The sequence below is a fragment of the Eleginops maclovinus genome, chromosome 21 (genome assembly GCF_036324505.1).
Source record: "Eleginops maclovinus isolate JMC-PN-2008 ecotype Puerto Natales chromosome 21, JC_Emac_rtc_rv5, whole genome shotgun sequence".
Taxonomy (NCBI): Eukaryota; Metazoa; Chordata; class Actinopteri; order Perciformes; family Eleginopidae; genus Eleginops; species Eleginops maclovinus.
Genome location: NC_086369.1, coordinates 15,113,817 through 15,129,816, shown reverse-complemented (window position 1 = coordinate 15,129,816; position 16,000 = coordinate 15,113,817). Strand labels below are relative to the sequence as shown.

General features: G+C 42.8%; 1 protein-coding gene across 2 annotated transcripts; it reads left to right on the top strand.

Annotated features, from left to right (window-relative positions):
• The first annotated feature begins 2,494 nt into the window (after positions 1–2,494).
• On the top strand, positions 2,495–15,156 carry ppp1r16a (protein phosphatase 1, regulatory subunit 16A). Of its 2 annotated transcripts, none has more exons than XM_063874042.1 (11): positions 2,495–2,589; positions 9,292–10,296; positions 10,645–10,715; positions 11,339–11,484; positions 12,050–12,153; positions 12,290–12,414; positions 12,584–12,709; positions 12,793–12,868; positions 13,003–13,132; positions 13,234–13,396; positions 13,490–15,156. In XM_063874042.1, exons 2-11 carry the CDS (start codon positions 10,050–10,052, stop codon positions 13,994–13,996), a joined length of 1,695 nt encoding a protein of 564 aa, XP_063730112.1. In that variant the 5' UTR covers positions 2,495–2,589; positions 9,292–10,049; the 3' UTR covers positions 13,997–15,156. The 2 variants fall into 2 exon arrangements, with proteins under 2 accessions (XP_063730112.1, XP_063730113.1); XM_063874043.1 differs by lacking the exon at positions 2,495–2,589 and adding an exon at positions 5,808–6,179.
• Positions 15,157–16,000: the final 844 nt, after the last annotated feature.

The following is a 16,000-nucleotide window of genomic DNA, read 5'->3' as shown; positions in this document are numbered from 1 at the left end:
AGAACACACCAAGGGATCCCTCAGAACATATAAATAACCATGAAACACAATGAATTTATTGATCAACACAATGATCCCCAGAAATGGGATCATCAGATGAGCAAGTTAGGATTGAAATTAAATTATAAGTTGATAGATTGATCATATATGAACTATGTTTGGATTTCAAACATTTATTTACTGACTTCCAGATCCTTCCTTGTTTAGAAATTAAATGAGAGCTGATAAAGTAAACATGTACAGACAAACCCCTCCCAAATGTTTGGACTGATTTACATGTTTTTTATGGACCAGTGCTCGTGCAAAACGCAGTAATTTAAATACAAACTGTTTATCTGTGTCTTCCTGTCTACCGGAGGGCCAGTTAATAGGTTTTGCCTGGATTAGTGAACCTCGCATGAGAAGAATAGAAAACCATATGAATAGGAGAGCATGCGGCACAGGGCTGTTCACTGGGGCTGATTGTGTCCAGACAAATCCCTCCTAAGCTGCCCTGGGACTCATCCTGAAACTGAGACCAGACTTTAGCCCTTTGTGACGGACACAGAAAGTGAGAGGAAGTTTGCATTGTGCTGTCACTGCTTCATTACTGCAAGAGTAGACTATATTAACTCATTTAACAACAAACATACTGCACCAGATTAAAGCCAGCAGCAGGTCAGCCATCAGTGTTGTGCAGGTTTAAAGGTATTTTAACATGCACCAAAATACATGTGGTTATTTAAAACCTGCATCAGAGTTCAGTTTATAGAATTGTAAAGTTTAAGTCAAAACAGAAGTCTCTTTGTTAGGCTATAGAGTTGTTGTTGTTGTTGTTGTTGTTGTTGTTTACTCAAATAAAACATTCTTTAATTTAGTATCGAGGGATGCTACTTTTGAGATATACTGGACCTCTCCTAATCTTTTTCTGCCTCCACCAGAGTGTTTAACATTACAGTATTATGCACCAAAACACTTGTTCTATGCATTTAAAACCTACGGTATGTTTGTTTCTAAGAACTAAGACACGTGTGTTCTGTATCTCAAGGAACAAAAGTGGATTTCATTTCGTATCTGAGCCTGTAGTAAATGCACTAAATACATGTTGGCCACCACAGCGTTTTTTGTGGTACTGAGAGTTTTTAAAAGTGACATTATTTTAAAAAATCTGTATCAATAGCAATATCAGACATGGTGTCCAGGTTTATCTGGATAGTTCACAGAACACAACGTCCTACAAAAATCTCCCACAGACTATTTATTTGGAAAAAACAAGTTAAATTAAAGTCTGTAGATTACTCTGGACACCTTGTTTTTGGAAAGCTGCATTGGTGTTAAGTCTTCTAAACAGAAATATAATGCATGGCCTGGGGATGCAGGCGTCTCAAAGATGGTTGTCCTCAAATCTGGGCACTTAAAACCAACACCATGGGCACTAATTGGTCCAAATATGTTTTGTTTGTTATCCCAAGAAAACATTTCATGCAGTCACATCAAACAAATACCACTGTACATGTGCTGCATTTACAGTCGCTCATGTTCCCGAGCTGTTTCTTTGTGTCTCTGCTGCGATGGTGTCCAGTTCCCAGCAGGAGTCAGCAGATCCCCACTGTGTGTCTGTTATTAGTATTATCCGCTGATTCCCCATCATTAAGAAACCAGCCAGACTACTTTAAGGTTGGTGCCTTTGCTAAATTGATATTTAATTATGGGGTTTTAAAGGATCGTGTGTTCAGGCTTGTGTTGTCAAGGGGCAAACACACCTAATATTGTGAAATAGGTGGAGTAGTATGACCTATCCTCACAAACACAGCCTTTACATTCGGCTGAATAAAGAAGGAGAGGAGTGTTTGCACTCACCTGTAAAATTGAGGATAGGCCTATAGGCAGTGTTGTAACACAATTTCCATAATATTATATAGCATTAGCATCTTTAAGATTAGATTATAGATGTGTTTTTTGCACGTTATGTTTGAAGTCCTTTCTCCACTCCGATGTGTTTTTAATATTTCTTTATCAGACAAGGACTTTTTTGATGGATTTGATGGACAATTGTGTTGCATTACAGTTCTCCCCAATTCTAAAAGATAAACACATATATAAACATAGAGAAATACAAAAAAGTAAAACATGTAAATTATACTACAATATATAACAGCAATGAAAATTTAAAAATAAATAAAAAGTGTATATGATTTGTACTGGAAAATATAACAGATGTGTAGAAATAACAATAACAATAATAATAATAATAATAATAATAATAATAATAATAATAATAATAATGAAAATCAAGATTCATAATTTAATTGGTTAAAATGTTAAAATAGTATTAATATATGTCTTGAATTGTACAGTATGTATACATTAATTAATGCAGACATAATTGCAGGGATAATGCAAAAGTAAACCACCACTAAACCACTAAATCCCGTTTGTTTCTTTAATGTTCAATAAAATGAAATAACCTCCAGGCTCTGTCGCCCCCCGGCGGAGGGAGTCCTGCGGGAGGAGAGCGCGCAGGTCCGGTTGTTATGGTGAAGCATTCCCCCTGAGGGCAGGAGCAGCAGCTGATTCAGTTTCACAGGAGCCACAAGTCACAGCGAACAGGTAGGATATCCCCTCTTTATTTAATTCCATTTCACATAGATATATCCCCGCTGGACTCACTTTAACTGGTGTCCGCCAAAGTTGGTCGTTTTTTTATTTGACGCACCTTTTAATTCACCGCTCCGCGCGTCGTGTGTCTGAAAGGTGAGCTAACCTGAGGCTAAGGTAACGGTAGCATGACATCAAAGCTAGTCGACTTTAATGCTGCTGATAAAGTGCTGTCACCATGTGTAGTCCTGTAAAGTCACTAAGTGTGGATAAACTCTCCTGTGTTCACTTTGATCCGCTCCAGGAGTCGATAAATGAACCAGGAAGCTTTATTAATTAGCTGCTTACGTTACCTGTCAGACTAGCCACCTGTTGAACCTGCATGAAGGTAAATGAGCTAATCTGCAGCTCCCCTTAATCTTGCACAAGTAAACACTGGTGTTGTTGCTGCTAAAGCTTTTTATAGCCACCCAAGGTGAGTTTACCTAACTGTTAAAGTGCTCTTATGGTAGTTTCTGATTAATACTATATTATATCACAGTTTTGTAATACGGTGGCAAGTGCATAGTCTTCATACTATCAGGTACATGGGCTGTCATAAATCTACAGTTTGACTTTTATGGCCCAAGCAGCAGCTCATAGTTCGGTGTCAAATGGCTCCAATGTCATGCGGTGCTGTTATATTGATTTACCTTAAGACCATTGGTAGGAATGTTGTAAGGGAATTCCATATCAACTCATCAAGATGTCCTTGTTCATGTCGTGGATTATTGGATACAACGTCATGTGAACTCGTCTGTTAAATTCATGGGACTCACATAAAAAGGTAACTCTGTTTTCTACATTAAAAATGATCCCTCTACCATAAAAAGAAAATAGACATTAGAAGGACGGTCAAATACACGTCTATCTCTGAAGCTACATTTAGCATGATCTGTTGCACTCTATTATTTTTGTATGCAGGACCAAATAACCTACAGATGTCATACCCTATTGATGCTACACACCATTAAATGTTGGTCACAAGAAAGTGAAAGCTGGATTTCCTGCTTTTCTTTGCCATATACGACAGTAAACTCAAAATATTTGGTGAATGAATGGATTCATTTCAACAAAAATGCAGATTAATGATAACTTTGTGCTATAGAGATATGCTATAGTTCACTGACTCTTTGATTGACTTATTAACCTAAATAGACAGTCATTTATTCTATGTTTAGCCACCCTTACTCACAAGGGTGGTCAAAGTACTTCTTCTATAGCATTTCCTAGGTATGTATGGTCAAATATTTGCTGGTTTCACAATATAGGGCAGGATTAGCAGCGAGGCCCCTTGATACACAGCATGGCAGCACACACACAAAAGATGCAGGAAAGGTTATTCTTGACTTTGACTTTAGTGGACTTTAACCTCGGTGATCTTCAGTACAATGTGTGCATCCTTCATTCCTGGAACAATAGGTTATCTCAACTTCAAAACGCACTTTATTTGATACCGTAGCGCAGAGTGTGTCACTAGTTAATCAGTGTTTCTGCCGTCCTAATATAGTCGTTTTCTTCTAGATAAGATGCTTCCAACAAGATTAACCCGTGCGATACTTTAAAGGTCAAACTCTGTTACATTCCTGTTCTCGAACATCATTTCCTCCTCATTTTTCCCAGCGTTTTCATACTGAGGCATTTCTTTAGCATCATGTGAGTGTGTTTAACTCGCAGATGTCACATCCTCTCATCCTGTTGGCGCCATTGAATGACTTTTAATCATATTTTTATCTACTCCTTTATGCCTGCACCTCTACTTCCTGCTTCAGTGCAACAAAAGGAGTTTCTCTGTCTCCTCCCCATCCTTCCTCCTCCTTCTCTATCTCCCTCACATTATTTCCTCCGCATCCCTTTGCCCTCTTATTCTATATCCTGTTCTCCAGAAAAAGCAGCCACTTTTTGTCTAAATGTCTCCTCTAAATCTCCATAACACATGCTCTCACTCACTTCATGCTCTCTCCTTCCCTCTGTGGCATTGCTGAGATTTCTGAGTGATTATGTAGAGCAACCCATTGCACATGACAGGACTTAATGTGTGCACACTTCTTCTCAAGTGCAACCCCCTCCCATTTTCTTTGGCACTCACTGACTCACAGTCTTACAGCGAGGGCTGCAACTCAAGTGCAGATTATTTTTCCATACTTTGTTAAATGGTTTCTTTTCTAACATGTTCGAAATAGTTTCCCAGAGACCAGAGGAGTTTTCAACTGCTTGAACCATCAGAGGGACAGGAAAATACACAACTTTATGGCAAGTTGTGATAAAAAACACCAGTATTTCAGTATATTTCCCTTTCTTGCAACCATAATTTGATTGTGTGTAGTATTAATATAGTTCTATCACATTTACATCAAACATCAAAAAACAAACACAGTGCCACAGATTCAGCTGGAATCTCCAATTTAGACTCTATATTTTACCAAAAAGGATTATTGAATTTGATTGAAGTTGTGTTTTAAAAACACTCAGGGTAAGTTGATTGTGGTTTTCTGAAAATGTTGCAAGCTTGCTATCGTGGTAGCAAAGTTAAAAATAGCAACTGTTCTGAAAAACACAGGATTATCATGTAAAAAACAGACTCACACTAAGTTTTAGTGTTTCATTTCCTATTTATCTGAGCAGGGGGACCTTGGGATTTACTTTAATTTCTCAATCTATGAAGCAATAAGATATTTAGAAATTAAATCCTAAATAAGGCAAAGTGATTCCAGCTATAGTTTGCTGTGTTTTAAGCATCATTTCATGATTATTCGAATACTTTTGTGGACTATTTTCGGCCAGGATCATGACAGAAGAGCATGTTGACTTGGCATTGGTTCAGAGTTTAGCAGGCACGATGCTTCCCGAATGATCACGCTGCATCGACTCAGCATTGTTTGTTTCAGTCAACAGCTGAGCAATGTCATTCCATTGTATCCGGATTAAATTCTGAGCAGAGTTTCTCTTGTAAGTGCAGTCACAAGCTTTACACTGAGGTACCACCCACCTGGTGTGTGTGTGTGTGTGTGTGTGTGTGTGTGTGTGTGTGTGTGTGTGTGTGTGTGTGTGTGTGTGTGTGTGTGTGTGTGTGTGTGTGTGTGTGTGTGTGTGTGTGTGTGTGTGTGTGTGTGTGTGTGTGTGTGTGTGTGTGTGTGTGTGTGTGTGTGTGTGTGTGTGTGTGTGTGTGTGTGTGTGTGTGTGTGTATACTGGTCTATTCATTGCAGCTGTTGAATGAAAGTGTGTGTCTGCAGCTGTAGACGGCTCTTCCTGTTCGGTCATAAGGTGGAAAACTTCGACAAATGTCATATTGATGTTGGGATATTTTTCAAAAACAGAAAATGTTTAGCCTCGGACATTATGAGTGATCTCAACTGGTCTTTTCCCGTCGTGACTCACAGGATCACAAGGCTCTTTAGCCACCAACAAATTCCCCATACTGCCTCTGAGCAGGGGCTTATTTTATACGGGATAAAATCAACTGAAGCTGGGGAAACGCTAGCTTAACCTCCAGTGTCTCTGTCGACCTGTGAGTGTGCAGACTTGTGAGGAGAGCTAAATGTGCAGGACTCAGAGAGAGGGGGTAAGATCAACACATCAGAGAAAAATGTGTGTATTTATCCACCTGCTATTGAGTTGATTTAACCAGTTTCACTCAAAGTTACCATTTGTTATAGTTAAGTATGGGCATGGAAACGTATGCATTATGTCTGTTAGTTTGTCAATAATAAAGGTGTAGGTGTTGTTTCTCTCAATGGTGTAGAATTAGCTTATCTCCACATCTGTGTCTGTGGAAAGTGGTGCCATTTAAAGCTTAATTGGATGATTTCCTCGGATACTCTTGAGCTGTTTTGGGCAGCATAATCATGTATTTTTTTCCAAACACTAGAAGTAACCATTCGTTATCATTATGTATTTGTATATACACATATGTGGTAGGTCAGTGCAGGAAGTGTGTTTTAATTCCAGGCTTGTAAAGGAGAAATATGTTATCACTGTGATATATTCATGAAGGACCTGAGAGATAAACAGCTAATAAGTGTGTATTGTTCCTGTGATCTCAGAGTCACGCACGTCGTACCGTCTGAGCCTCAGCTTCATTCCCCCGATACCGGCACTGATTGGCTTTGGGCGTGATTTGTGTTGTCTAGCTCGCTCTGCCAAGATGGATTATCAGCGGTGTGTGTGTGTGTGTTGTTGCATGTACATCATCAGATGTGAACTACCTGTGACCTGCATGTATCAAAGGTTGACCTACATGTGAGTGTGCAGCTTTCCCCCCCCCTTCCAACTCGCCTGTTATGTAATGAGTTGCTGAATTAGTATTGCCACTTACCAATAGTCCATTAAATGATTTAAAAACCCATAATAGATATTATTTATCTACTTTATAGTTTGCCAAGACTGCCTCTGTGAGGTCTATTAAAATGTAAGATACGATTAAAAGCAACAGCTTGAGTTTTGGGTGTGATTTCTGTCAGTGAAGTGGCCCAGAGTCAGGTGAGTCATTGTACTCAGGGTCAGGGTGGAAACACTGTGAACCGGTTTAATTGTTATGATCACAGGAACAGTGGCTGGCACTAAATAAATGAAAAATGGAGACAATTGGACTCGCAATGTAGTCTCAAAAATACTTAACACATTCATGTAAGCCTGTGAGTTTATTTTGGATTAATATCTCAAACTTCTCGTTCACTTCTTACAGTAAAAATCCGAATCAGGCACCGCATGTCAGACTGACAGCATGCATGCTTAAAATTCCTGCTCCTGAGATGTGCATTGATATAACGCAAATCATCAGAAGCGCAAATCTGATTTAAGCAGCTGTGTTGTAACATGCTCCCAATATTTCTGTTGTCTGTTTTGAGGCCATTTTTTCACCCCTGCTTTACCTGAGTCTTCTGAACTATGAGTCAAATCCTTCCTTAAGATAGTTTATTCTTTAGTTTGCTTTGTGAGGCACACAACACTAAGATTGGGATCTTTATTCCACTGATCTTTCAGATTGTGTCTGGCATTATCCCACTAATACACCAGTTAGAATCCTGCAGACATTTTCCCAATTTCTCCAATCCCTTCTCCCTTTAAAGCTCTTAAAGTCCAACAAAACTTGTCCCTTTTTATCTGTGTTTTACAACAATGAGCCATGCTGCTGCTAACTACACGGCCCAGCCTTAACTGCTCCGTAAGGGTTTGTTAGTTTCCTGTTGACCTTTTAACAAGAACATGGACTTTTCCCTTCAGCAGGAGGGCGGGTTAAAGGAAGAAAGTGGATAATTGGCATTTTAAACACACCTAACATTCATCATTCATGATGTTTGATCCCGTGCGTTACAAGTCCGTGTCCATGTGTGTATTGTCTGAATTAATTATGCGTGCAGTGTTCGCCAGTCAATGGGGGAGAGTTAAGCTTATTACCTCAACCTAAGGAAATCCTTGTATTGTAGCTTGTGACAAAGGGTGAAAGGTGAGGTGTCCTAAGAATAGTGGAACGGCAGAGCAAAGGAACAAATGACAATCATCTGTCCGCCTTTAAACAGGAACTATTGGAGTGGCTAGGAAGTTGTCTTGACGGAAACAGTGACTGGTAGGTCTCTCTATATATAAACCCCTTATATATGTCCAGATTCAGCCCTCTATTCCAGAGTTATAATAGTACCTCCTTTTATTAATTGCTTTGTATATAACTTATACGGTAGATTTTTTAGGGTTGCTGGGAAAATTGTCGGACTTCATGCCGTTTATTCAGAAATCTGAGATGTTATAGTACAGATCAAACCCTCTGATGTGTGTCATGCATCTCTTCATTAAAGGACCACGTGTATGAGTTTTATTTCCCCCAAAATACAAGTAAATACTCTTATTTCAAACAGATTACTGCGGTGATTAACGCAATTATTCATCATGATTTTTGATACCAATTGACAGCTCTCCTTTAAAGCTGTTGCTTTCGCCTCATTGGGATATTTCTAAATCAAAAAGGGCCCCTGTAAAGGCATAATGGTTATTGTAAATGCCTGTTTATCTATTATGTGTGTAAACAGCGGCCTCCTCTTCAGGTGTTTGGCTGCGTGTTGCCGTGTCTCGTGGCCCAGGACTGGTGTCATGTCAGTCACTCTCTATCACTCAGAGTGCGTCTAGTTGACCTTCCTCTCAGCGCTCACAGGCCGGGCCTAAATAATAAATGAGTAGCTGTGTGTGTGTGTGTGTGTGTGTGTGTGTGTGTGTGTGTGTGTGTGTGTGTGTGTGTGTGTGTGTGTGTGTGTGTGTGTGTGTGTGTGTGTGTGTGTGTGTGTGTGTGTGTGTGTGTGTGTGTGTGTGTGTGTGTGTGTGTGTGTGTGTGTGTGTGTGTGTGTGTGTGTGTGTGTGTGTGTGTGTGTGTGTGTGTGTGTGTGTGTGTGTGTGTGTGTGTGTGTGTGTGTGAGTGACCTGCCTCTCCACTGCGTTCCTCTCTCGCTTTTTGCTCCACGTTTATGCTAATGGCGGCAGAGTGTGTATCGGGCTGCAGGGTGTGTCAATCATTAATGAAAAGCGTCCCACCGTCTCAGGTTTCCTCCGGGAGAGGAGTGGGAGAGGAGGGAGTCGGTGCAAGGAGCTCAGGGGTTAAAGATAACAGGATGAGGAGAGCAGTGTGCAAACATTATACTGTAATACAGCACTCACATTTTCGTTTTCTCCCCATTCCCGCTCCACAGGGAGACGATGACGCTGTGGGACGAATCATTGAAACCTCTTCTGAAGACCTGAAGAGAAAACGTACACAACAACAAGTTGGAATAGTCTCCACACACCAACACGGGATACTGACACTACAGTTGGACTTAAATCATTGCTTAGTCTCCACGGTTCTTCCAGTTTTCTGGATTTGTTGTCATATTCTCACTATGGATTCTCAAACACCTGTTGGATCAAAACCTTGGACACATTCCCTTTGGATTAGAAGCTCAGATAAAGCATCCAGCCTGGAGATGAGTTTGTCTCTTCCTATCTAGCAACATCTCCCTTCTCTCTCTCCTCCCTTCAGTGGATCAAGTTCCCAGCAGTTGATATGGATGGCAGGACTGATGGTTGCTTACAATCCACATCCTGGATGATTCCCTCTTTGATTTCCAAGGCATGATAAGAGTTGATATGTGAAAGATGAGAAAGAGACATTACAACAAGTCCACATGTTGCTTCCTTCTGAAATCATGGAGATATCTTCCGCCTGATTGCACAACATAAGAGGTTTCATCACCCTGGATATTTTTGCTGTTATTTTCTCCATATTTGTACAGTGTGTGTCTACCACTGGCCCTAACGTAGGCCTGGTTGGCCTTACAGACGGGCCTCCTTAAGGGAAGACGAGGGGAAAGAAGAGATTCAAGAAACTTTTCTGCTTAATATCCTTCTGGACTAAGATAAGCCAGCAGGAGAAGCGACCGGGACAGTTTAGAGTGTCGTGTGTGGTGGGATGGCAGCAGAGCACGGAGAGCTGCTGGCTGAGATGGCCACAATCGGGCGCCTGGGTGCCACGGAGCGCCTGAAACACGCCCAGAAGCGGCGCGCTCAGCAACTGAAGGGATGGGCGCAGATGGAGAAGGACACAACGCGAGGGTCGAGAGCCAAAGCGGATAAGAAGAAGGCGCGCACGATTAAAGTCACGTTCCCCCAGTCCATCACCCTGCTGGATGCTGCTGCACGCAACGACGTGGAGGAGGGTCGGTACAAACACACGGGGAAAGTCATGCTAGAGAGCAATATGTTTAAGGATTGGAAACCTACCACAATGCATAGACATGGAAGTGAATCAGTCAAGCTTTTTATAGCTATTTAGTGCAGGTAGATACTGTACCTGCCAAGTGTTGCAATGTTTATGTGTGTGTGTGTGTGTGTGTGTGTGTGTGTGTGTGTGTGTGTGTGTGTGTGTGTGTGTGTGTGTGTGTGTGTGTGTGTGTGTGTGTGTGTGTGTGTGTGTGTGTGTGTGTGTGTGTGTGTGTGTGTGTGTGTGTGTGTGTGTGTGTGTGTGTGTGTGTGTGTGTGTGTGTGTGTGTGTGTGTGTCTTCTAGTGAGGGAGCTGCTAAACAACGGCGTCAGCCCAGATCTGGTCAACGAGGATGGACTGACAGCCCTACACCAGGTACACACACACACATTCACACCTCGTTGTGTCACCTGTGCAGAAACCACTGCCCCCCCCCCCCCCTTTGGGGTAATGGTTATCCGTTGTGTAATAATGAGTAGAGAGGTTAGGAGGACATTCTCTAAGACCTGCTTTACACCAACACTTTATGACTGCCCTTAACGAGGCAGGCCACATTTTATATAGCAGAGTGTGTGTTTATGTGTCATGCAGTCACAGCTCTGATCTGACTCTTGTTTTGTCTAAACCACAACTTATCTGGAGACACACTGATTAATTTCCCCCATGTTAGTTTTACATTACTTTCCTAAACAGTTGAGTCAGAAGAGCACCTTGATTACACACAATTATAATCTGAGAAACTTTCCCTCCCTTCTTGTGTCATTAACTTCTCTTCATAAGTAAACACATACTGCCATAAATTCATGAGGGTGGTATTTGTGCGGACAGAGAACACTTTATAAAAGCAGTGCACTCTGCTCTTCCCCTTGGAACGCTTCAGTGTTTACACAGCAGAGGGCTGCATGCACGTTTCACCCAAGCAAAGTGTATTAGTTGCCATAAATAATGATGCATAGATACGGCACTGTCTGTGTATTCATGTGTGTTTACCCTCTCAGTGCTGCATAGATGACTTTGTGGAGATCGTGCAGTGCCTGCTGGACGCTGGTGGCTGTGTGAACGCGTGTGACAGTGAGCTGTGGACGCCGCTGCACGCTGCTGCCACCTGTGGACACACCGGCCTGGTGCAGCTCCTCATCCAGGCGTGAGTTTCCCCGTCAATTTCAGCCCCACATTTCAGCTTCCTTTTATACCATAGAACGACTGTCCTGCAGTCAGTGCAGTAAAAACAGATGTAAGCAAATAAGCAAGCATTTGTTTATTTAAAAAAGGGTAATGCCTCATGTGCATATTTAACAGAAAGATTCCAAAGGTCTCCAAACTGATATATTATTGAGATTTGCAACAACTATATAAGGATAAATGCTGCTTTAATTCCACAATTTCTAGTGCGGAATACAAACAGACTTCTCTGCGAGTGACTGATGATGCAAACATGGCTGCACTTTGACTTTCAAAACACTTTGCATGTGTAGGAATATCCGTGAGTACATCTGGGTGTGTCGGTGTGGCACTAATCGTTTACATATTTGTGTGTGTGTGCGTGTGTGCGTGTGTGCGTGTGTGTGTGTGTGTGTGTGTGTGTGTGTGTGTGTGTGTGTGTGTGTGTGTGTGTGTGTGTGTGTGTGTGTGTGTGTGTGTGTGTGTGTGTGTGTGTGTGTGTGTGTGTGTGTGTGTGTGTGTGTGTGTGTGTGTGTGTGTGTGCGCAGTGGGGCTGACCTGCTGGCTGTCAATGCGGATGGCAACATGCCCTATGACCTCTGTGAGGATGAGGCCACGCTCGAGCTGCTGGAGATGGTTATGGCTGAACAGGGTCAGTAAAATAAATCTGTCACGCATTGCTGCTAAACACATCTTCCTCATTTGTCGCTCCCAGTGGAAACCAGTTAGCAATCATGTTTTCTAAGACGTATCGTTGCTTTCTCCGGTGTGTCTTTGTGTGTGTGCAGGGATAACTCAGGATCGCATAGATGAATGTCGGGGGGCTAAAGAGAAGGCCATGCTGGCTGACATTCAAGCTCTGGTTCAGAACGGAGCAGACTTAAACACACAGGATGCTAACGGAACAACACTGGTGAGACAGACGGACATGCACTTTATTTATTATAAATTAGGCCAGGGAATTTTAAAGGGCTTTGTAGAGTTCACATATGTTACTTGTGTTATAGAAATAGATGAATGAGAGAAACATGTTTTTTATGAATGCATTTGGACGTTCTATGTTACATTTACTTCTCTTCCAGCTCCACATAGCGTCGGCTAATGGCTACGTGTCTGTGGCCGAGTTGCTGGTGGAGCACAGAGCTCAGATGGAGGTGAGGGACTCTGATGGCTGGACGCCGCTGCACGCCGCCTCCTGCTGGGGACAAGTAAGTGCTGCAATACACACTAAAGGATAAAACCTTCCACTTTTCTTAGACCACCCATTGATGTGCTTCTATGTGATGCATAGATCCAAATGGTGGAACTGCTGGTGGCGCATGGAGCCAGTTTAGACACCAAGTCTGTGCTGGACGAGACGCCTCTGGGTGAGATCACACAGCCTTTATGGTTCTGTATTGCCATAGACAAATAACAATTGGGCAAAAAAGACAGAATAGCAAATTTGTTGTTAGCATCTTCCCTTCCATGTGCCTAACCTATGCTTCTCCTGGCGTATCAGATGTGTGTATGGATGAGGAGGTCAGAGCCAAACTAATGGACCTGAAGCACAAACATGACGCCATCATGAAGAACCAGGACCGGCAGAAGGGAACGCTGCAGAGACGAGCCTCGAGCACGGGCAGCAGAGGGTGAGCTGGAATGTGACCAGACCAGAGGGTGAAGACAGTACACATGGAGTTGGAGCAGCTAAGCGTAACTGTTTCCCCCTCTTCCTCTTTTGTCTGTACAGTAAGGTGGTACGTCGTGTCAGTGTGAACGAGCGCTCCAGTCTGTACCGACGGGAGCACCACAAAGAGGCCATGGTGTGGCAGGAGCGCGGCCGACAGCCGGAGCCACAGGACGACGACGAGGACAGACAAACGGACAATGAGCTGCACCGGCACGCCACCATGGTGAGCCACACGGAGCCAGACTCATGGTTTCTGTCTCACTTTTGCACACCTCGTTGAAGCTGAGGGTCTTTAATGTTCTCTCTCTGGTTGCAGGTTGCTGGTGGTGGGGCCGCGTCACGCTTAGAGGAGCTGGAGGCTGCAGACAGGAGTATCGTGTCCAGCCTGGGTAACGGAGGGACGTCAGTGTCTCTGGCGTCCTCTGTCCCCGGAGAGGTGTGGAGTGGAGGAGGCCTGATGGACCGCAGCGCCTCCTACCAGCTCAGCCCTGCGTATGCAGATGGGGAGGGGGCGGACAGTATGACTCGGGAGAAATCGCACCAAACCCTGGCCGACCTGAAACGCCAGCGGGCGGCCGCCAAGCTCAACAAGTACCCAGCCCCTCCCCCTCCACTGCCCCCTGCCTTAGAGGAGGAACCTGCCGCAGAGGTGACCACCTCTCAGGCCCAGCTCGAGCTCCAGACCAGCCCCCCTGCAGAGGAGGTCGCCTCCCCCAGCCAGGTGTACTTCACCCCCGCCAGCGGAGACCCTCCACTGCTGAAACTCCGAGCGCCTGAGGAGGAGCAGTCTATCAATAAGGAGCCCTGCTGTGGACTCATGTAGACACACACACACACACACACACACACACACACACACACACACACACACACACACACACACACACACACACACACACACACACACACTGCCTGCAGAGTATATAAGATTTTACACTCCAAAGTGGCAAAAAGCTTTCAGATCAGACGGATAAATCCTTACAGACTGTGAGTTAAGGCCACATGCCAACGAGGGTTTGATCTACGCAGCATTTCAGTGACTGAAGTGCAATCCTTGTTCTTATTTCCCATTGCTTATCATTTTTTAACACAATACACACTTTCCACTAAAGGTCCTCACATTCCCGGTCGCTCCCTCTGGACGTCAGGTGTCGACTGAGACACTTAAGGGAGAACTAGAGATTCCAGTTATGCAATCATAACCAAAGCATTGCTCTCTGCTGCCTTTTGTTTATTACTTTATTTATCATTTACCACACTGCACAATTAGTGTAGATTAACATTTCAAGGTCATCTTTACCGAGTCCTCTGATAGGTGATCCACGTTTGCTTACATTTCCATTATGATCCAGAGATGACTCTGTGCATGAGTGATTGCTGGGTCATGCTAGTTTCAGTATACGGTATAGCTCCTCTGAATTCACAGAAACATTTCCTTGCTTGATTTTTTTATTTTTATTTACTTTTCCAGTGCACAGAAAAGCCTACATTTCCACATGTGTAATGGTTCAATTCATCAATTAATCAGCGATCATATACGCTTATATTTAAATCTGTGGAAAAGTACTCAGCCAGTCATAATCACTTCTATTCTTTCTGTCAGTATTTCTATTTTTCTACCCTCTGAATGGATCACATTATTTATTATCTAATACTGAATATGGCTGACGGTGTACAGCCCAATTTTGGCAAGATATTTATCAGCGATATATAATTTAAGTTGTCAAACCAAGTGAACTTGTCATATGATTTATCCTCAAAGGTTGGTGCCTTCTTTAGGTGGCAGATTTGATTTAGGTTTGCAATGCTTGCACAAAGTCCCACATGAAGAATTGATGAGCAGCGGGATCAAACGATCTGTCTGATATGAACCTCTACGTGACGTGCGATGCACTCTAATTTCTGTGTTGAAATTCCTATTTGCTAGTGATTTTTACTGAGCCCTGTTAAGAAAAAAACCGACATAAAAAATGTTTTCATTAATGTTTTTTGTCTTTTCTGCAACGGGTCATTTTAATGCATCTGGGTGTATGTCTCTGTCTGGTTCAGATATACAAGTGTGTGAAGAAACATGACGTTGCAACCTAAGTTTTAGAGACTTTTATACAACTTACATATGACTTATGCATGAGGTGAACAAGGTCTCCCTCTTGTGGTGAGAATCTAAAAGTGTTATACACAAATACTTTTCCTCTTCCTTACATCATGTGGTCACTCACTTTCCGCTCATCTCCAATGTCACACTCAGTCCTGATCCACCTGCCAGGGGAAGCACATGATGTACATAATAAACACTTCCCTCCCCATAAAAGGATCACATGTACATAGACATTTTTTTTAGGCTTCGTCAAAAAGTCTGTTTCCCTTTAAGAATCTCAGCCCCCCCCCCCACACACACACACACACACACACTGTGCAGCACATGTTGTATGTGGCCGTGGTAACAGCTGTGCATGAAGTCTGTTTAAAATGTCCTCTGCTTATATTCAGAGATGTTTGTACTCTGAGCGACTCACAGAGAGATGGTTTACAGTATTATTTGTTACACAGAGTAGATCTGTCTTTCTAATTAAGGTGTGGTATGAAATGGAACAGTGTCAGGTGATGCTGCCAAAATATGCACTGCAGGGCCATCACATGTTGAGATATCAAATGTCTTTCCCAAGACCTTTCCATGACATCTCAGGGGGTTTCTCTGTCTCTCACTCTCGGCTTATTCTGTGCCTCTCCTTCTCTTCTCTAACAAAAGAGGGAGATTTTTTTGCACAACAGGTTCTATCTTCTTTGAAATCCTCCAGTCTGCATTCCTAACTCCATGTCTCTTATT

Excerpts from the sequence above, each read along its gene's own strand:
- ppp1r16a (XM_063874042.1), top strand. The coding sequence starts at position 10,050 with ATGGCAGCAGAGCACGGAGAGCTGCTGGCTGAGATGGCCACAATCGGG. Across the intron at positions 11,485-12,049 it reads GTGCAGCTCCTCATCCAGGC|TGGGGCTGACCTGCTGGCTG; the intron begins GTGAGTTTCCCC and ends GTGTGTGCGCAG. Across the intron at positions 12,710-12,792 it reads CCGCCTCCTGCTGGGGACAA|ATCCAAATGGTGGAACTGCT; the intron begins GTAAGTGCTGCA and ends TGTGATGCATAG.